Source organism: Halichoerus grypus, chromosome X (assembly GCF_964656455.1).
Source record: "Halichoerus grypus chromosome X, mHalGry1.hap1.1, whole genome shotgun sequence".
NCBI lineage: Eukaryota > Metazoa > Chordata > Mammalia > Carnivora > Phocidae > Halichoerus > Halichoerus grypus.
This window is the reverse complement of record NC_135727.1, coordinates 73232529-73254791: the sequence shown is the minus strand read 5'-3', so window position 1 is coordinate 73254791 and position 22263 is coordinate 73232529. Positions and strand designations below refer to the sequence as shown.

The 22263-nt window shown below is 38.7% G+C and overlaps 1 protein-coding gene across 2 annotated transcripts in view; it reads right to left on the bottom strand.

The window, feature by feature from the left end:
* Nucleotides 1–22263, bottom strand: part of OPHN1 (oligophrenin 1) — a 505885-nt gene that overhangs the window by 207844 nt on the left and 275778 nt on the right. For both annotated transcript variants that reach the window (XM_078065007.1, XM_078065008.1), the window contains exon 6: nt 13810–13911. In XM_078065007.1, coding sequence (XP_077921133.1) covers nt 13810–13911 — 102 coding nt within the window. The remainder of the gene's footprint in view (nt 1–13809; nt 13912–22263) is intronic.

The following is a 22263-nucleotide window of genomic DNA, read 5'->3' as shown; positions in this document are numbered from 1 at the left end:
ATTAATGTGTTCTATCACACTGATTGATTTGCAAATGTTGAACCACCCTTGCATCCCAAGGATAAATCCGACTTGGTCGTGGTGGATGATCCTTTTAATGTATTGTTGGATCCTATTAGCTAGGATTTTGTTGAGGATTTTGACATCCATATACATCACGGATATCGGTCTGAAATTCTCCTTTTTGATGGGGTCTTTGCCTGGTTTGGGGATTAAGGTAATGCTAGCTTCATAGAATGAGTCTGGAAGCTTTCCTTCTGTTTCTATTTTTTGAAACAGCTTCAGGATAATACATATTATTTCTTTTTCAATGTTTGGTAGAATTCCCCAGGGAATCCATCAGGCCCTGGACTCTTGTTTTTTGGGAGGTTTTTGATCACTGCTTCAATCTCATTGCTGGTTATTGGCCCATTCAGGTTGTCAATTTCTTCCTGTTTCAGTCTTGGCAGCTTATAGGATTCCAGGAAGGCATCCATTTCATCCAGATTGCTCAGATTATTGGCATATACTTGTTGATAATAATTTCTAATAACTGTTACTATTTCCTTGGTGTTATTCGTGATCTCCCCCTTTCATTCATCATTTTATTAATTTGGGTCCTTTCTCTTTTCTTTTGGATGAGTCTGGCCAGTGGTTTATCAATCTTATTAATTCTTCCAAAGAACCAGCTTTTAGTTTTGTTGATCTGATCTACTGTGTTTCTGGTTTCTAATTCATTGATCTCTGCTCTAATCTGAATTATTTCTCTTCTACTGCATGGCTTAGGCATCGTTTGTTGCTTTTTCTCCAGTTCTTTAAGGTGTAGAGTTAGTTGGTGAATTCGGGATTTTTCTATTTTTTTAGTGAGGCTTAGATGGCTATGTATTTCCCCCTTAGGACTGCCTTTGCAGTATCCCATAGGTTTTGGACCAATGTGTTGTCGTTCTCATTGGTTTCCATGAATTGTTTTAAGTTCTTCTTTGATTTCCTGGTTGACCCAAACATTCTTGAGCAGAGTGGTCTTCAGCTTCCAAGTGTTTGAATTTCTTCCAAATTTTTTCTTGTGATTGAGTTCCAGTTTTAAAGCATTGTGGTCTGAGAATATGCAGGGAAAAATCTCAATCTTTTGGTATCAGTTGAGACCTGATTTGTGACCCAGTATGTGGTCTATTCTGGAGAAAGTTCCGTGTGTGCTCGAGAAGAATGAGTATTCTGTTGTTTTAGGGTGGAATGTTCTGTATATATCTATGAGGTCCATCTGGTCCAGTGTGTCCTTCAACGCTCTTGTTTCTTTGTTGATTTTCTGCTTAAATGATCTGTCCATTGCTGAGAGTGGAGTATTGAGGTCTCCTACAATTAACGTATTGTTATCAAAATGACTCATTATTTTGGTTAACAGTTGGCTTATGTAGATGGCTGCTCCCATGTTGGGGGCATAGATATTTACAATTGTTAGATCTTCTTGTTGGATAGACCCTTTAAAAATGATATACTGTCCTTCTGTGTCTTTAACTAGAGACTTTAGTTTAAAATCTAATTTGTCTGATATAAGAATTGCTACCCCAGCTTTCTTTTGAGGTCCCCTGGCATGGAAGATGGATCTCCATCCTTTCACTTGCAGTCTCAATGTATCTTTAGGTTCGAAATGAGTCTCTTGTAGACAGCATATGGATGGGTCCTGTCTTTTTATCCAATCTGCAATCCTGTGCCGTTTTCTGGGAGCATTTAGGCCATTCACGTTGAGAGTGATTATTGAAAGATATGAATTAATTGTCATGTTGCCTGTGAAGACGTTGTTTTTATAGATTGTCCCTGTAAATTTCTGTTGTATATCATTCTTGGGGTCCTTCTCCTTTTATAGAACCCCCCCTTAATATTTGTTGCAGGGCCGGCTTAGTGGTCAAATATTCTTTCAGTTTCTGCTGGTCTTGGAAGCTCTGCATCTCTCCATCCATTCTAAATGACAGCCTTGCGGGTTAAAGTATTCTTGGCTGCATGTTCTTCTCGTTTAGTACCCTGAATATGTCTTGCCAGGCCTTTCTGGCTTGCCAGGTCTCTGTGGATAGGTCTGACGTTATTCTGATGTTCCTCCCTCTGTACGTAAGGAATCTCTTCCCCCTAACTGCCCTTAAGATGGTTTCCTTGGTTCTAAGATTTGCGAGTTTTACTATTACCTGCTGGGGTGTTGGCCTGTTTTCCTTGATCTTGGGAGGGGTCCTCTCTGCCTCTAGGACTTGAATGTTTGTTTCATTCCCCAGATTAGGGAAGTTCTCAGCTACGATTTGCTCAAATATATTTTCTAGTCCTCTCTCTCTCTCCACTCCCTCCAGGATTCCAATAATTCTGACATTGGAATGCTTCATGGTGTCACTTATTTCTCTGATTCTATTTTCACGGATTCTGAGTTGTTTTTCCCTGGCCTCCTCTTTTCCCTTTTTATCTATTAAGTTGCCTTCCAGGTCACTTATTCGTTCTTCTGCCTCGCTTACCTTAGCTGTTAGATTATCTAGATTAGATTGGATCTCATGGATAGCATTTTTAAGTTCTGCCAATTCAGCTTTCATTTCTGCCCTTAGAGACTCTATGTTGCCATTAATTGATTTCTCCATTCTAGCTATTGTCTTCACAATTGCTAGCCTGAATTTCATCTCTGACATCTTGGTTCTATCTGCATCCATTTGTAAATCTGCAGCATAAGTCATAATCTCTGAGTCTTTTCTGTTTTGGGGGTTCCTCCTCCTAGTCATTCTGTTGAGGGGTGGTTGAAGGAATGTATAGAGTCCAAATTATTGACCAGAACCCAAGCAAGATGCACCTGTTTTCTAGGGACTTTAGTGTTGCTGGCCTCTTGTTTTCCTAGCCTGTCTTCTGGGGGAGGGGCCTGCCGCGGTTACTCAGGCAACCCTGTTTGGGCAGAGTTTCCTGCCCCCCTGTGGCAGGGGATGGGCTCAGTGAGAACCAGATTTTGGGGGCTTTTGTTCTCTGGTGGCTTTCCCTGGCGGCTTTCCACGTCTCTTCTGAGTCAGAGCAGAAGAGACTGTTTCCAAACCTCTGCCTCAGAGCAGAGAGATTGTAGTCTGTTCTTTAGTGAGCTCTCCAGGCCACACTATTTCTGTCTCTGTCTGTGCTGCTATAAACTGCAGCGTCGTGGGTTGTGCGTTCCTCTGCAGCGCTCCCAGTCCTGCCTCCAGGTCGGGGCATGTCTCTGCCCTTTGTGCTTCTCCACGTGCCAGCCGCTCCCAGTTCGCATGCACAACCCCGTCACTCTGGGTTTCCGTCCCGGGGGCTTCCTAAAGTCCTTTCCACGACACTACCAGTCTGCGAGTCTGTGCCCCGTCCCCAGTGCACGAGGCTGTTGCTCACCAGTAGTGTAGGATCCCCACGGCCAGGCTGCCTCCCACTGCCGTTTATCCTCCGATATCTACCTGCAGAATCACGGCTCCCTGCTTCGAACCTTGAAACCAGCCGCCTGCGATATTCTGTTTGTAGAGATCTGGATCTATTTTCTTACATCTCAGGCTGATTTCATGGGTGCTCAGAGTGGTCTGGTAGATATCCAGCTCAATTCCAGGGAACAGTTGGAATAGGGTCCCATACTCCTCTGCCATCTTTTCTCTAGTCTAGATCTTTTATTTCTTTAGTTAGATTTATACTATGTATCTTACTGTTGTTGGTACAATTGCAAATGAAATCAATTCCTTGATTTCTTTGTCTGCTGCTTGGTTATTGGTGTATAGAAATACAACAGATTTCTGCACATTGATTTTATATCCTGCAATTTTGCTGAATTCATGTATTCATTCTAGCAATTTTTTGGCAGTCTTTTGGGTTTTTTACATAGAGTACCATGTTGTCTGCACATAGTGAAAGTCTGACGTCTTTCATGCCAATTTGCATGCCCTTTTCTCCTTTTTGTTGTCTGATTGCTCAGGCTAAGACATCCAGAAGTATGTTAAATAGTAATGGTGAGAGTGGACATCCATCCTTGTCTTATTCCTGACCATAGGGGAAAGGTTCTCAGTTTTTCTCCATTGGAGATGATATTAGCTGTGGGTCTTTTGTATATGGCCTTTATGAGGTTGAGGTTTGGTCCATCTATCCCTACTTTGTTGAGCATTTGTATCAGGAAAGGATGCTGTATTTTCTCAAATGCTTTTTCTGCACCTATTGAAAGGATCATATGGTTCTTATTTTTTATTTTATTAATATGGTGTATCATGTTGATTGATTTACAGGTATTGAACCAGCCCCTACAGTTCAAGAATAAATCCCACTTGATTGTGGTGAATAACTCTTTTAATGTACTGTGGAATTTGATTTGCTAGTATTTTATAGAGAATTTCTGCATCAATGTTCATCATGGATATTGGCCTATAATTTTCCTTTATACTGAGGTCTTTGTCTGGTTTTGGAATTAAGGTAATGGTGGCCTCATAGAATGAGTTTGGAAACCTTCCTTCCATTTCTATTTTTTGGAATAGTTTGAGAAGAATAGGTGTTAACTCTTCTCTAAATGTCTAGTAGAATTCCCCTGGGAAGCCATCTGGCTCAGGACTTTTGTTTCCTGGGAGATTTTTGATTACTGATTCAATTTCTTTGCTGGGGGGGGGGGTCTGCTCAAATTTTCTATTTCTTCCTGTTTCAGTTTTGGTAGTTTGTAAGTTTCTAGGAATTTCTCCGTTTCTTCCAGGTTTCCCAGTTTGTTGGCACATAATTTTTCATAGTGTTCTCTTACAATTGTTTGTTTTTCTGTGGTGTTGGTTGTGATCTCTCCTCTTTCATTCATGATTTTATCTATTTTGGTCCTTTCTCTTTTCTTTTTGATAAGTCTGGCTAGGAGTTTATCAATTTTATTAATTCTTTTGAAGAACTACCTCTTAGTTTCATTAATGCATTCTACTGGTTTTTATTCTATATCATTAATTTCTCCTGTAATCTTTATTATTTCTCTTCTCCTGACTTTAGGTTTTATTTGCTGTTCCTTTTCTAGCTCCATTAGGTTTTTTTAAAAGATTTTATTTATTTATTTGACAGAGAGAGACACAGCAAGAGAGGGAACACAAGCAGGGGGAGTAGGAGAGGGAGAAGCAGGCTTCCCGCTGAGCAGGGAGCCCCATGTGGGACTCGATCCCAGGACTCTGGGACCATGACCTGAGCCGAAGGCAGACACTTAACAACAACAAAGCCACCCAGGCACCCCGATCCTTTAGGTTTTAAGGTTAGGTTGTGTATTTGAGACTTTTCTTGCTTCTTGAGGTAGGCCTGTACTGCACTGTACTTCCCTCTTAGGACTGCTTTTGCTGCATCCCAAAGATTTTGGGTTGTTGTGCTTTCATTAATAGATCACTTAATTACGATATAATGCCTTCCTTCATCTCTTCTTACAGTCTTTATTTTAAAATCTAGTTTGTCTGCTGTAAGTATGTCTATTCTAGCTTTCCTTTGACATCCATTAGCATGATAGATGGTTCTCCATCCCCTCACGTTCAATCTGCAGGTGTCTTTAGATCTAAAGTGAGTGTCTTGTAGGTAGCATATAGATGGATCTTGTTTTCTTATCAATTCTGATACTCTATGTCTTTTGATTGGTGTTTTTTTTACATTCAGGGTGATTATTTAGAGATATGAATTTAGTTCCGTTGTGTTACCTATAGACTTGCAGTTTCTGGTGATGTTCTCTGGTCCTTTCCAGTTTTTGTTACTTTTGGTCTTTTTTTCCCCCCCCACTCAAAGAGTCCCTCTTAATATTTCTTGCAGGGCTGATTTAGTGCTCACAAACTCCTTTAGTTTTTGTTTATCTTGAAAACTCTTTAACTCTCCTTCTATTTTGAATGACAGCCTTGCTGGATAAAGAATTATTGGCTGCATATTTTTCCCATTCAGCACATTGAATATTGCCTTCCACTGTTTTCTGTCCTGCCAAATCTCTGTGGACTGATCCACTGCAAACCTGACATATCTACCTTTGTAGGTTAAGAACCTTTTTTTTCCCCTTGCTGCTTTCAGGATTCTTTCCTTATCTGTGTATTTTGTGAATTTGACTATGATATGCTTTGGCAATGACCAGCTTTTCTTGAATATAATGGGAGTTCTCTGTGCTTCTTGGATTTTGATGTCTGTTTCCTTCCCCAGATTGGGGAAGTTTTCAGCTATAATTTGTTCGAATAAAGCTTCTGCCCGTTTATCTCTCTCTTCATCTTCTGAGACTCCTATAATACGAGTGTTATTATATTTCACTAATTTGCTGAGTTCTCTAAGTCTTCCTTCATGGTCTATTAACTTTCTTTCCCACTTCCTTTTGGCTTCATTGTTTTCCATAATTTTGTCCTCTGTATCACTGATTCACTCCTCTGTTTCATCCATCCTCATTTTCATGACCTCCATTTGTGTCTGTATCTCACTTATAGATTTTTAATTTCAGCCTGACTAGATTTTACTTCTTTTATCTCTGTAGTAAGGGATTCTTTAGTGTCTTCTATGCTTTTGTCAAGCCCAACTAATATCCTTATAATCATTGTTTTAAATTCTACTTCAGACATCTTACTTATATCTGTATTGACTAAATCCCTGGTCATGAGTTCTACCTCATGTTCTTCCTTGGGGGTGAATTCTTCCATCTAGTCATTTTGTCCAAGAAAGAAAAGAAGTAAGAGAAACAACACCACCACCAAGAAAAACAACAAACAACGAAACAAAAAAGCAAAAACCAAAGAAAAAGGAAAAAAAATAAAAAATAAAAACACAAAACAAGACAACCAAAAACCTTGACCCTGGGTGTGTTTTGGACTACTTGTTAAAAGAATCTAGATCCTAAAATTTTTTTTTTAAGATTTTATTTATTTATTTGACAGAGAGAGACACAGCGAGAGCAGGAACACAAGCAGGGGAAATGGGAGAAGGAGAAGCAGGCTTCCTGCCGAGCAGGGAGCCTGATATGGGGCTCAATCCCAGGACCCCGAGATCATGACCTGATCCAAAGGCAGACACTTAACAACTGAGCCACCCAGGCACCCCTAGATCCCAAAATTTTAAGAAATAATAAAATAAATGGAAAGTAGACAAAAATATGCATACATATGAAAGTATACATATATTTTTAGAAATAATAAAAATTTAAAATAGAAATTGGAAAACACAAGAAAATAAATGAAAAAATAATAAAAATAAAAGAAATAAAGAATAAAAGTAAAAACGAAGTTCAATCCTAGTTCCCTTAGAGCTGTAGCTTTGCAGCATTCTATGATTAATAAACGTCCTGAGAGCTAGGTGTTTGTACTGGTCTTCTGGGGGAGAGTGCTGTGCTGATTCCCAGGCTGACTTGTTTCAGTGGAAATGCTTCTCCAGATCACAGGGAGGGCGGGCCTTGGTGTAACTGGCTCTTGTCTCCAGTAGGTGCCACTATTTTGCTCCCTGAAGGCTTTCAGCACTGATGGGTGGGATTAAAATGGCGGCATCCTGCTCTCTAGCATTGGAGCTGAAGGTTCATGCCCGCTACGCATCAGTGAGCCCACACAGAAAAACAATCAATCACCCTATTTGTTTCCCCAGTTTCCGTCTGGAACCTGCATTCACCCTGCCCCTGTCCAAGCCTTTTTATCTCCAGCATGTGATTGAGTTTCAAAACTCCAAATTTCAGGGACACCCATGGTGCGGAACCGCACTGTTCCTCCAAGAGAAGTTCTAACTATCTTTACCAGCCCATCCCAGGAAAGCGGTCATAGGACCATGCAGTGGTTCACAGTTTATAGCCAAAACCTGGCACCAAGACTGGCTGCTCTCTGTCACCTTCCCAGCTCCTATGCCTGGGAACAGTGCAGCACCTTGGTGCCACCTGTTCTTCCTGGGACCCAGGAGATCCTCAGACCACCCTGTCAATCCTGGGATTCTGCCCCTCTTCACCACCTTAGCATCTTTAATCCAGGCATGTCCTCCATGGTAGCAAACTTAAAAGTTCAGATTTTGCAATCCACTGCTTCTAATACGTTGTGGTAGCCTCCATTAGCAGGCTTCCTCCCTTCCGCCACATCCACAGCTATATCTCCCCCAAGTGAACTTCCACACTTTCTACCTACTAAAAGGTGGTCACATTTCTACTTGTAGACTTGCAGTTTTTATTCTCTCAGGCCTCCAATTGACTTCTTGGTTGTTCAGAATAATTTGGTAACTATCTAGCTGTGTTTGAGGGATGAGACAAGCTCTCAGGGTCCTCCTACTCCTCTGGTGACAAATTCTTAGATATAACATCAAAAGCATAATCCACAACAGAAAAAACTGGTAAGTTGTGTTTCATTAAAATTAAAAATTATTTCTGCTTTATGAAAAACTTGGTTAAGTGAATGAAAAGACAAGCCATAGACTGGAAGAAAATCTATGCAAAACACTTAACTGATACAGGGCTGGTATCTAAAATAGACAAACAAGCATCAATATCAATAATAGCAAAATTATGGAAAGAGCCCAAAGGTCCATCAACTGATGAATGTGTAAAGAAGTGTGGTATATACATACAATGGAATATTACTCAGCCATCAAAAAGAATGAAATCTTGCCATTTGCAATAATGTGGATGGAGCTAGAGTATATTATGCTAAGTGAAATAAATCAGTCAGAGAAAGACAAATACCATATGATTTTACTCATATGTAGAATTTAAGAAACAAAACAGATGACTATAGGGGGACATAAATTAGAGAGGGGCAAACCAAAAACAGATTCTTAACTATAGAGCACTAACTGTGGTTGCTGAAGGGCAGGTGGGCAGGTGGATGGGCTAAATGGGTGATGGGTATTAAGGAGGGCCCTAGTGATGAACACTGGGTGTTATATGTAAGTGAAGAATCACTAAATTCTGCTCCTGAAACCAATATTACAATATATGTTAACTACCTAGCATTTAAATAAAAACTTAAAACAAAAATCCAAGTTAAAATTTTATTTTTACTCTTAGAAAGTTGAAATAAATATCTTTTACCTGGTGGGGGGGGGGTGGAAAAAGAGAAGGAGTAGGATATTCTTTTAAAAAAATAAAAAAAATACTGAGGCACCTGGGTGGCTCAGTTGGTTAAGCCTCTGCCTTCGGCTCAGATCATGATCCTGGGGTCCTGCCTGGGATCAAATCCCACATCGGTCTTCCCGCTCAGCGGGGAGTCTGCTTTTCCTTCTCCTTTTGCCTCTCTGCCCCTCCACTCCACCCCTATGCTTGTGCTCTCTGTCTTTCAAATACATCTTAAAAAATAAAAATAAAAATAAAAAAAAGAAATAAAAATAAAATAGACAAGCAGCTCTTAAAATGCAATAATAGGAAAACAATCCAATGGAAAAGGGCAAAATATTTGAACAGACACCTCACCAAGAGATCTATACATGGCAAAAAAGAATATGAAAAGATGTTCAACATCATATATCATTAGGGAAATGAATTTTTTTTTTTTTTGGTGGGCAGTAAAGCAAAGTTTATTGAGCAAGAGTACTGAGCAATAGTACAAAGCACCTGAAGAGGGAGGGTACCTGAGAAGGTTGCCCAGGAAATTAAAAATATAATAGAAATGTGATCACAGTGCAGACCTATTAGATGGCTAAAATCCAAAACACAGACAGCACCAAATGCTGGCAAAGAGAGCAACAAGAACAACAAGAGCTCTCATTCATTGATGATACAAATTAAAAAAAATGGTACAGTCACTTTGAAAGACAATTTGATAGTCTTACAAAACTAAATTTACTCTTACCATGTAATCTACCCATTGTGCTTTTTGGTAATTGCCCAAATTATTTGAAAAGTTACGTACACAAAACCTCCTCTCAAATGTTTGTAGCAGCATCATTAATAATTGACAAAGTTGGGGGACACCTGGGTGACTCAGTCACTTAAGCGTCTGCCTTCAGCTCAGGTCCTGATCCCAGAGTCCAGGAATCAAGCCCTGAGTCAGGCTCCCTGCTCAACGGGGAGTCTGCTTCTCCCTCTCCCTTTGCCCCTCCCACATTCGTGCTCTCTCATGTGTGCTCTCTCTCTCTCAAATAAAAAAAATCTTAAAAAAATAATTGACAAGGTAGGGAGGAAGCCAAGATATCCTTCAATAGGTGAAAAGATAAAAAAGCTGTGGTAAATCCACACAGTGGAATCTTATTCAGCACTAAAAATAAGTGAGCTATCCCATCATGAAAAGCCACAAAAGAACCTTAAATACATACTGCTAAATGAAAGAAGCCAATCTTAAAATGCTACATGCTGTATAATTTCAACAACAAAACATTCTGGAATAGGCAAAAATATGGAGACCATAAAAAGATCAATAGTTGCTAGGGGTTTACAGGGTGTGAAAGGATGATGGAGAGATGAACAGGTGGTGCCCACAGACTTTTCTGGCAGTGACACTATTCTGCATGATAGTGTAATGATGGATTCATGTCATTATACATTTGTCAAAACCCACAGAATGCACAATACATTGGCTCACCAATCATATCAGTGTATCTCACTAATGCAAATGTTAATAGTAGAGGAAACTGTATGCTGGCAAATTAGGGATATATGGGAACTCTGTACACATATTCAATTTTTCTTTAAACCTGAAACTGCTCTAAAAATAAAGTCTCTTAATATAAAAAAGTGACCCGGGGTCCCCCAGATTATTTTTAATTAAAGAAGTACAAAGGCTGCATCCTTGCTCTTTAGGAAAGTCACTGGGAACATCTACATAAAACACCAAACTTCTAGGACATTCCAGAAGCTTTCATTGTAAAATCCTCCAAAAGAATAAAGTTTGGACTATGTCCAGGGTTACAAATCCCCAGGTTTGGTAATTCTGTAGAGGGACTTAAAGGACTCAGCATATAGTCATACTCACGGCTAGTATTTACTTTAGTGAAGGAATATAAAGCAAAATCTGCAAAGGGAAAAATACATGGGATGAAGTCTAGAGAAAACTAAGTGAAAGCTTACAAGAGTTCTCCCTTAGAAGAGTCACACAGGACACAACTAATTCCTCCAGCAAGAAGTTATAACAACACATGTGAAATTTTGTCTACCATGGAAGCTCTTGAGACTCAGTGCCCTAGGTTTTTATTGGGGGCTGTACAGAGGCACCCACTACTAAGCATATACCAAAATTCCAGACTCCCAGAAGAAAATAAGATGTTCAACATAAACCACATTTTTGTACAGGCAATCTAGGCACAGTGAGTCACTCTTACCATTTAGGGAAAATTTTATATCTGTGTAAGAAACTGTTCACTAGCCAAGTTCCCAGATACAAGCCAAGAGCTAATCTTGTAGTCAGATTTTTCTAATCATAGTAGACTCGGCCTATTATGTTAACTCTTTCCTGCTTAGGAACCTGACCCAGAATAGATGCAAAAGGAAGGAAACAAAAGAATGCAGAAGGAAAATGACAGAAGACCCCAGACTATTCCAGTTTACGGAAGAAAAGTAGTCCTTCACCTTTTCAATACTAAGTCTATTCACCACTGAGGTTCCTGACTCATCAATTTGAAACACCTCACATGAGGTAATGGATATTCACCAAAACACATATCAGGAGATAAGCTTCAGCCTTGTAACAATCTGTGTAACCTTGGTGAAGATGATTTCTAAGAACTTTCCTAGCTCATGTCAAAGATCTTATTCATTTGAGTGTCTCGTTTTATACTTGAATCTAAAATATCTCCATCTTTTACTGGATCTATTATCCAACACAAGGATCTATCCATTAAAAAATTGTATTTTTTTAAGGTTTTATTTATTTTAGAAAGAGAGAGAGAACCCATGTGACTGGGGGGATGGGCAGAGGGAGAGGAAGAGAGAGAATCTGAAGGATGCTCCTTGCCCAGTGCAGAGCTCAATCCCATGACCCTAAGATCATGATCTGAGCTGAAATCAAGAGTCTGACGCTTAACTGACTGAGCCACCCAGGTGCCCAGCCATTGAAAACAGTTTAAAATCAGTTAATTCCTTCCCTTCCTTCTCCAGTGCCACTCTCGTGATTAGACCCTCTCCCCTAGATCATTGCAATAGTTCCCCAAACTGGTTTTCTTGCTTCCACTCTGTCTGGGGTCTAATTCATCTTACAACCTCAGACAGTTAGAGATTCTTAAAACAGAATTCCACTCATATTGCTAGTACTACCAAAAGTGCTCAATGATCCTCCCAGGCCCAAGAGAATTCAATACAAACTCCTGAACCTATTACTCTATAATATGACCTCAACTTGCCTGATCCTATCTTGTCTTTCGCTACTCTCCAATAGCAATGAAAATTCTGGTCAAACGTCCCCAAACGTACTCCATGTTTTCTATTCTTGGGACCATTTCCATCCACGTGAGAGGTCCATTTCTCCATTTCTGTCAAAGACGTTACCTTTTGTTGAATGGGCACCACTATGGTGCCAGGGCAAATCTCCACATCCAGATGTAAGGTTTTTATTCTCCAGACACCTTCCCACCCCTACAAGGACACCACATACACATTCATGTTACAGTATGTAAAAATTCTACTTGTTTAAGTGTCATGTGTATTCTTATTTTAGCATTCCAATTATAAGCTGCCGAAGGACAGGAAGGATGTCTCATTGACTTTGTAGTCCTGTTGCACCCAGCACAGTGCCTGGCATGTGGTATGCACTCATGGAATAGTGGCTTATTTGAACTGAAGTCACTGAAAGTCCATTAAAAAAAAGGTAATGTTGGACTATCTTGGGAAAAATGTGGAAGATCTGCTCCTGATCTACCAAATACAACACTAGTTCAACGTTAACCTCATGTGGATTCTGGAATCAGAAACACAGAACTGAAAGGGACTCTGGAGATCACTGAGTACCACTCTTCCTTTGGCAGAAAGGGAAAATGAGGCCAAGAAAAAAATATGTTTTCCAAAGTCACACCATGAAAGATAAGAAATAACAAGTGTTGTTGAGGATGTGAAGAAAAAGGAACTCTCATGTACTGTTGGTGGGAATGTAAACTTGGGCAGCTACTATGGAAAACAGTATGGAGGTTCCTCAAAAACTTAAAATTAGAATTATGATATGACCCAGTAATTCTACTACTGGGTATTTATACAAAGAAAATGAAAACACTAATTCAAAAAGATATATGCACTCCTATCTTTATTGCAGCATTTACAACAGCTAAGATATGGAAGCAACTTAAATATTCATTGATAGATGAATGGATAAGGAAGATGTAGATATTGGAATATTAGACAGGCATGAAAAATGATGAGCTCTTACCGTTTGTGATAATATGGATGGCCCTAGAAGGTATTATGCTAGGTGAAGTAAGTCAAACTGAGAAAGATTAATACCATATAATTTTACTAATATGTAGAATCTAAGAAGCAAAACAAATGAATAAACAAACAAAAAAAGTGGAATGAGACTATAAATACAGAGAAAAAACTGATGGGGGTGGACAAAATATGTGAAAGAGAGTGAGAGATATAGACTTCTAGTTATGGGATGAATAAGTCACAGGAATAAAAGGCACAGCATCAGGAATATAGTCAATAATATTGTAATAGTCTTATATGGTGAAATTTTATTTTCTCAAACTTGCATTTTATTGCTTACATAAAGACGATTTATGTATTAAATTATTTATTCTAATGTCCAAAAAAAAAAACAACAACAAAAATGTCACACGGTGAGTTAGTGGAGGAGCTGCTTTGAGAACTCAAGGCTCCTGAGTTCCAGGCAAAGATTTTAACTGTAAGTACTACTATTATAGTGGATCCCTGCTGAGGCAGGGCATGAAGAGAGCCTTGGAATAGGAAGATGCCAATGTTACCAAGACACAGCCGGCAAAGGAAGATGGGAACAAGCTTTTTGAACATACCTCTTGTAACTGAGATTCTTTCTTTTTGGAAGATAGATGTAAGTGCCGATCCAGCAAGGAATAAAATCTCTCACCATCCTTTTCAAATTTTTTTTTCCGCTCCTACATGTGGGAGAGAAAGCACACATTAAGATATCTATATAAATTTTTAATTCACTCTGCTCAGAATTAAGAATGAAGGATGCAGTGTCAGGATTCACCTATCAGGTTTCCAATCTTCTCTAGCCTCTGGGAAGAACACAGAAAGAATTTGCTTTAGCATTGGTCTCAGCAGTTTCAATTTCCTCAAATATAACCCTGAATCATTCCACCTACACAAACGGCAATTCCTATTAGTATACCTGAAGGCTCTGGGAGATGCTGCTCAGAAAATGACACTTAAAATGGGCCTGTACACTTGTTACTTTTTCTTCTTCCCAGTATTTTTCTTATTTTTTTCACATGCATTAACTACTCACTCATTTTTTTCAAAGGAGAAAGTAGGAACACAGTGGTGAATTCAATATATGCCTTTAAAAGTCATATACAGATTGAGGGAAAAGATGGTGGAGGAGTAGGGGACCCTATTCCAACCAGTCCCCAGAATTGAGCTGGATTTCTACCAGACCACTCTGAACACCCATGAAATCAGCCTGAGATATAAGAAGATAGATCTGGATCTCTACAAACAAAATATCGCAGGCGTCTGGTTTGGAGGTAGGAAGCGGGAAACCGTGATTCCGCAGGCAAATATCAGAGGATAAACAGAAGGGGGAGGGAGCCGAGCCGTGGGGATCCTACACCACCGGTGAGCGATAGCCTCCCATGCTGAGGAGGGAGCACCGGGCCTCCTCTTTTCTTTCTTGTCTATTAATTGGTCTTCTAGATCACTAATTCGTTCTTCTGCCTCACTTACCCTAGCTGTTAGATTATCTAGATTAGCTTGGATCTCACTGATAGCATTTTTAAGTTCTGCCAATTCAGCTTTCATTTCTGCCCTTAGAGACTCTATGTTGCCATTAATCGATTTCTCCATTCTAGCTATCGTCTTCACAATTGCTAGCCTGAATTCCATCTCCGACATCTTGGTTATATCTGAATCCATTTGTAAATCTGTGGCATAAGTCATATTCTCTGAGTCTTTCCTATTTTGGGGGTTCCTCCTCCTAGTCATTCTGTTGAGGGGTGGTTGAGGGAATGTATAGAGTCCAAATTATTGACCAGAACCCAAGCAAGATGCACCTGTTTTCTAGGGACCTTAGGGTTGCTGGCCTCGTTTTCCCTGCCTGTCTTCTGGGAGAGGAGCCTGCCACACTGTTACTCAGGCAACCCTGTTTGGGCAGAGTTGCCCTGCCACCCTGTGGCGGGGCATGCGCTCAGTGGGAACCGGTTTTGGGGGGCTTTTGTTCTCTGGCGCCTTTCTCTGGCGACTTTCCGCGTCTCTTCGGAGAGTCAGAGCAGAAGAGACCATTTCCAACCGTCTGCCTCAGAGCAGAGAGATCACAGTCTCTTTTTTAGTGAGCTCTCCAGGCCACAGTTTCTCCGTTTTTGTCTGTGCTGCTATAAACTGCAGCGTCCTAGGTCGTGTGCCCCTCCACAGCACTCCTAGTCCTGCCTCCAGGTCAGGGTATGTCTCTGCCCTTTGTGCTTCTAAAACCACCAGCCACTCCCAGTTTGCACGTGCAACCCCACTGCTTTGGTTTCCATCCAGAGGGCTGACCTAAAGTCCTTTCCCCGCCCATACCGGTTTGCAAGTCTGTGCCACGTCCCCAGCGCGAGAGGTTATCGCTCACTGGCGGTGTAGGATCCCCATGGTCAGGGTCCTTCCAGCTGCTGTTTATACTCTGATATCTGTCCGTGAAATCATGGCTCCCCGCTTCGAACCTCAAAACCAACCACCTGCGATCTTCTGTTTGTAGAGATCCAGATCTATCTTCTTACATCTCAGGCTGATTTCGTGGGTGCTCAGAGTGGTCTGGTAGATACCCAGCTCAATTCCGGGGACCAGTGGAATAGGGTCCCCTACTCCTCCGCCATCTTTTCCAAATCCCCTGAATACCCAACTTTTATATCAACATGGATGAGACTGGAGGAGATTATGCTAAGTGAAGTAAGTCAAGCAGAGAAAGGTTTCACTTATTTGTGGAACATAAGGAATAGCATGGATGACATTAGGAGAAGGAAGGGAAAAATGAAGGGGGGAGGACTGGAGGGGGAGACGAACCATGAGAGGCTCTGGACTCTGAGAAACAAACTGAGGGTTTTAGAGGGGAAGGGGGTGGGGGTATGTGTTAGCCTGGTGATGGGTATTAAGAAGGGCATATACTGCATGGATCACTGGGTGTTATATGAAAACAATGAAGTGTGGATCTCTACATCAAAAACTAATGATGTATTGTATGGTGACTAATATAACATAATAAAATAAAATTTAAAAAATAAAAGTCATATACAATGCATTTAGACAGACTAATACTAAGTAAAACTTTTCCAAGGCAATAGGAACCTTGGACTGCCTTTATAAATGATGAGTTCTTTGATACTATTTAAGCATTTTACTACTGCCCTATTAAAAGATGATGTTACAAATGAGGAAACAATCCTGGAAAGTGTAGCCACAAAGCAAGAGACAAAAAGCTTTATGGAGGATGGAGGACTCAGCCGTCCCTCTCCTTAAGTATGAAATTTAATTAAGTTCTCTGCCTCAGCACAACTGGAAGTCACACAGCTCCAAAGGAGCATTAACAATGCTCATTTGTCACACACTAATGCTGACACTTTGCAATCCTCTCAACACCATGCTGGGAAATTCATGTAAAAGGCCTGTGTTGTGTCATAGTAAATCCAAATTCACCGAGCACCTACAGAGTGTCAGTTACTAGAAGAGGCACAGCAAAAGACACACAGGCAAAAAGAAAAAAAGAACACCTCACACATGATTTATTTCTAGAGGCAATCTGTTCCTGGGCAGGAAGCCAGGACAGAGCTCAGTGACCTCTGACCTAGAAGGAAAGTGTTTTATACCAAAGATAAAGAAGTAGAGAGGAGGGCACCTGGGTGGCTCAGTTGGTTAAGCGACTGCCTTCAGCTCAGGTCATGATCCCAGGGTCCTGGGATCGAGCCCCACATCAGGCTCCCTGCTCAGTTGAGAGCCTGCTTCTCCCTCTCCCTGCTGCTCTGCCTACTTGGGCTCTTTCTCTATCTCTCTGTCAAATAAATAAATAAAAAATCTTAAAAAAAAAAAAAGAAGTAGAGACGAAACTAACATTAACTGAGGCCCACATCAGGTCAGGCAGTGAAGTAGGTACTTATAATCCATTATTTCATTTAGTCTTCACAACCCTGAGAAATAGATATTGTAAAGGAACTTAAGGTTCAAAAAAGTGAACTATCTTGTCCAAGATCACATAATATATAGATCTATTTGATTTCTTCCATATAGTCAAATAGAGCCCAGATGATCATGAGAGGAATTACACTCAGGAGGCCTGTAAATAACCAGGAAAACTTGTGAATAAAACTCAAGTAGGTCTCTAGCCCTAGCCCAAACTCATACCAAATCACATGAGATAGAAATTTTCACACAAAACATAGGTAAGACACACTGTTCCTCCAGCTGGTGAATCTATTTAAAGTAGCAATTCTTTGAAGAAAGCATTAGGGCCAGAAAATGTCAGTGAATTCTCTAAGAACAGATAAAGTTCTGTTGGTCAATTCCTCCTCCAATTCAATTTTTAAAATAAAAACTATGAAATGTAACTCACATATAAAATTCATCCTTTAAAGTGAACAATTCAAGGTTTTTAGTGTATTTACAAAACTGTGCAACCATCACTGCTAATTCCAGAATATTTCCATCACCTAAGAAAAACCCTATACCTATTAGTAGTCATTCCCCCCCCTTCTCCTAATACTCCCCTCAAGAAGCCAAAATTTAATTTTTGTCTCTGTGGATTTGTATATTCTAGAGGTTTCACATAATTCTAGTCATATAATATGTGACCATTTGTGCCTGTCTTGTTACACTTAACATGTTTTCAAGATTAATTCATGTTGTAGCATGTATCAGTACTTCATTCCTTTTTATGGCTGAATAATATCTGATATACCACATTTTCTTTATAAATTCACGTTGATGGACATTTGGGTTATTTCCATTTCCTCAGCAATTATGAATAATGCTGCTGTGAACATTCATGTACAAGATTTTCTGTGGCCATGTTTTCAATTCATTTGGGCATATATATATAAGCAGTGGAACTGCTGAGTGATAGGACAACTCTATGTTTAACTATCTAAGGAACTGCCAAACTGTTTTCCAAAGCAGGTGTATCATTTTACATTGTCAACAGCAATGAATGAGAGTTCTAATTTCTGAACATCCTTACCAACCCTTATGTGTCTTTTTGGTTACAAATAACCTAGTGGGTGTTAACTTGCATTCACTGTAGTTTGACTTGCATTTCCTAAATGACTAATGATGTCTTATCATGTGTTTATTGACCCTTTGTGTATACATGTACATACACACACATATATATATTCTTCAATGAAATGTTTATTGAATTATTTTGTCCATTTGTAAATTTGTTTTTTTATCTTTATATTTTCAAGTTACAAGAATTTGTTATATAACTCTGAATACTAGCTGTGGTGTATTTTCTCCCATTCTTTGGGTTGTTGTGGCACTTTATTGGTAGTGTCCTTTGAAGCATGAACATTTTTAATTTTGTGAGGTCCAATCAGCCTATTTTCTTCAATTTCTTGTGTTTTTGGTATCATATCTCAGAAAATGTTGCCTGATCAAAGGTCATGAAGATTTATAGCTATGTTTTCTTCCAATAACTTTATATTTTCTGGTTTTAATTTTTGAATGCAGTGTGATATAGGGCTCCAACTTCATTCTTTTGCATATGGATAACCAGTAATCTCAGAACCATTTGTTCTAAAGACTATTCTTTCCTTAATGAATTGTTTTGGCATTCTCAGAAAATATCAATCAGCCATAAATGTATAGGTTTATTTCCGGACTCTCAGTTCTATTCTATTAATTTATATGTCTATCTTCATATCACAACCACATTGTCTTGATTACTATAGCTTTGTAGTAAGTTCTGAAATTAAAGACTGTGACTCTTTTTTTTTCATTATTTCTTTTTCTATTCTAGTCTTCTGTGTGGATTTTGGGTCACCTTATCAATCTGTGAAAAATGGCCAGCTGAAATTTTGGTACAGATGACACTGAATCTGTAGATCAATTCTGTGACTATACTATCTTAACAATATGAAGTCTGATTCATGAACACAAGATGTGTTTCTATTTATCCTTCTATTTATTTAGGTCTTAGTTAATTTATTCCATTAACGTTTTGTACTATTCAATGTATAAGTCTTGCAATTTTTTGTTAATTTATACCTCAGTACTTTAATATTTTGATGCTACAGCAAATGGGAATTTCTTAATTTAATTTTCAGATAATTTATTAATAGTGTATAGAAATACAATTTATTTTTGTATATTGATTTTGTATCCTGCAACCTTGATGAACCCCTTTACTAATTCCAATAGTGTGTGTGTGTGTGTGTGTGTGTGTGTGTGTGTGTGTTTGTACCTTAGGATTCTATATTTAAGATGAAGTAATCAGCAAATACAGATAGTTTTACTTCTTCCTTTCCAATCTTGGCTAATTATCCTGGCTAGAACCCCCAGCATAATGTTAAATAGAAGTGCCAAGAGTGGACATCCTTGATTTCTTGAGATTAGAGGGAAGGGTTATAGTCTTTCACTATTATGTATATGATGTTAGTAATGGGTTTTTTATATTTCTCAATTATCAGGTTGAGAAAGTTCCCTTCCATTCCTAGTTTGTAAAATATTTTTATCATGATAGGGTGTTGGATTTTGTCAAAAGCCTTCTTTGTGTTGAGATGTTCATATACTTTTGTCCTATAATCTATTAATATAGTATACAGTATTGATTGATTTTTTGGATGTTAAACCAACCATGCATTCCAGGGACAAATCTCACTTGGTTATGGTATATACTTATTTTTATATGCTGCTGGATTTGGTTTGCTTGTATTTTGATGAGAACCTTTACATCTATAGAGTAGTACACTCTTATCCACAATTTTGCTTTCCACAGTTTCAGTTACTAAGGTCCACCAAAGTCTGCAAGAAGATCCTCTTTCTGATGTAATATCAGAAGGTCAATAGTAGCCTAAAGATATGTCACAATGCTTATGTCATCATCTGACCACACAGGAATTTTATCATTTCACATTATCACAAGAAGGATAAGTACAGTACAAAAAGATATTTTGAGAGAAAGAGAAACCACATTGTTATAACTTTTATTATAGTATACTGTTATAATTGTTCTTTTTTATTTTTAGCTATTGTTGTTAATCTCTTACTGTACCTAATTTATAAATATTATCATATGTATATATGTATAGGAAAAATATATATACACATACATACACACACATACAGCTTGGTACTAAAAATTATATATATATATATATGGCTTGGTACTATCCATGGTTTCAGGCATCCACTGGGGGGGGTCTTAGAATGTATTCCTCATAGATAAGGGGGAACTACTCTATTCATGAGCCATAGTAGCCTGTAGTTTTGTTTTCTTGTTATGCCTTTGGTTTTGCTATCAGGTTAATATCTGCCTTATAGAATGAGTTGAGAGGTATTTCCTCCTCTTCTACTTTTGGAAGAGTTTGTAAAAGATAAGTGTTAATTCTTTAAACATTAGGTAGAAATCCCAGTGGGTCCAGTTGGTCCCGGGCTTTTCTTTTCTTTTTTTTTTAATTTTATTTTATTATGTTATGTTAATCACCATACATTACATCATTAGTTTTTGATGTAGTGTTCCATGATTCATTGTTTGTGTATAACACCCAGTGCTCCATTCAATATGTGCCCTCTTTAATACCCATCACCAGGCTAACCCATCCCCCCACCCCCTCACCTCTAGAACCCTCAGTTTGTTTCTCAGAGTCCATAGTCTCTCATGGTTCGTCTCTCCCTCCGATTTACCCCCATTCATTTTTCCCTTCCTACTATCTTTTTTTTTTTTAACATATAATGTATTACTTGTTTCAAAGGTACAGGTCTGTGATTCAACAGTCTTACACAATTCACAGCACTCACCATAGCACAAATCTTCCCCAATGTCTATCACCCAGCCACCCCATCCCTCCCACTCCCCACCACTCCAGCAACCTTCAGTTTGTTTCCTGAGATTAAGAATTCCTCATATCAGCAAGATCATATAATACATGTCTTTCTCTGATTGACTTATTTCGCTTAGCATAATACCCTCTAGTTTCATCCACTTCGTTGCAAATGGCAAGCAACAGCCAAACTATGGACAGAGCCAAGATGTCCATCAACAGATGGATAAGGATGTGATATATATATACAGTGGAATATTATGCAGCCATCAAAAAAACAACAACAACAACTAAATCTTGGTCCCGGGCTTTTCTTTCTGTAAGTCTATTAAGATTTTCTATTTCTTCTGGAATTCACTTACATTTAATTCCACTAATGTCAACAATCAGTGACATCAGCCTACTTCTTCTGGGACATTCCAATATTGGTTAAAAAGAACTTTCATTTCAGGGACAATTTGACTACAAAGCCAAATGTAGCAGGGGCTCTGATCAAGAGTCACTGTCCATCCTCAAGTTAAATGGCTGCATTAAGACAGTTGTTAGACTGATAAGGAAGGAAAGGAACTCCTATACATTGAGAATATACCTTTGCCAAGCAGGATGTGAGGTTCTTTATTATATACCAACTACCAACTCTGAATGCTAGGTTTAACTTTTACAAATTTTCTTATTTAATAGAAATTTATACAGAATCAGAGACTGAATAGAGAAAACAGACCCAGGAAATTTGATTGCAGCATTACACTCATAATGCCCAAGTGACCACATCAGAAGCATTCATGTTTAAGACTTTTATTAAAGTTTTTTTAATTCAAATTATCATCTAGTTCCATGCAGTAGGTTAAGACAAGCAGCTATACCCAGTCATCTTTCTGCTATTTCCTCTTCTCTAGAAATAACCTCTTTTGTCTCTAAGCCAATTATTCTAGTATTTACTTCCATATTTCTAATATCTCAAAATAAATTTATATTGCTATTATGAATTTTTAAATTTTGTGCATTATCTATTAACTTTCAAATAAAGATGAGGATTTAACTCTTTCTTCTCCCTATCTCATTACCACTACCATCTCCTTTGTCCCCCAACCCAAAACCATTTCCTGATACTCCCAATATACTTTTAATGCAATTTTTCTTTGATTTATAGTCAGTAATTACATTTTTATGACAATCTAAATATTACTTATAGCTTACATATATATTATTAATGCTACCTTCCTATACAACTAGATAACGATCAAATCATCCTAAATACCCTAGAAATTGACTTAAACACAGGAG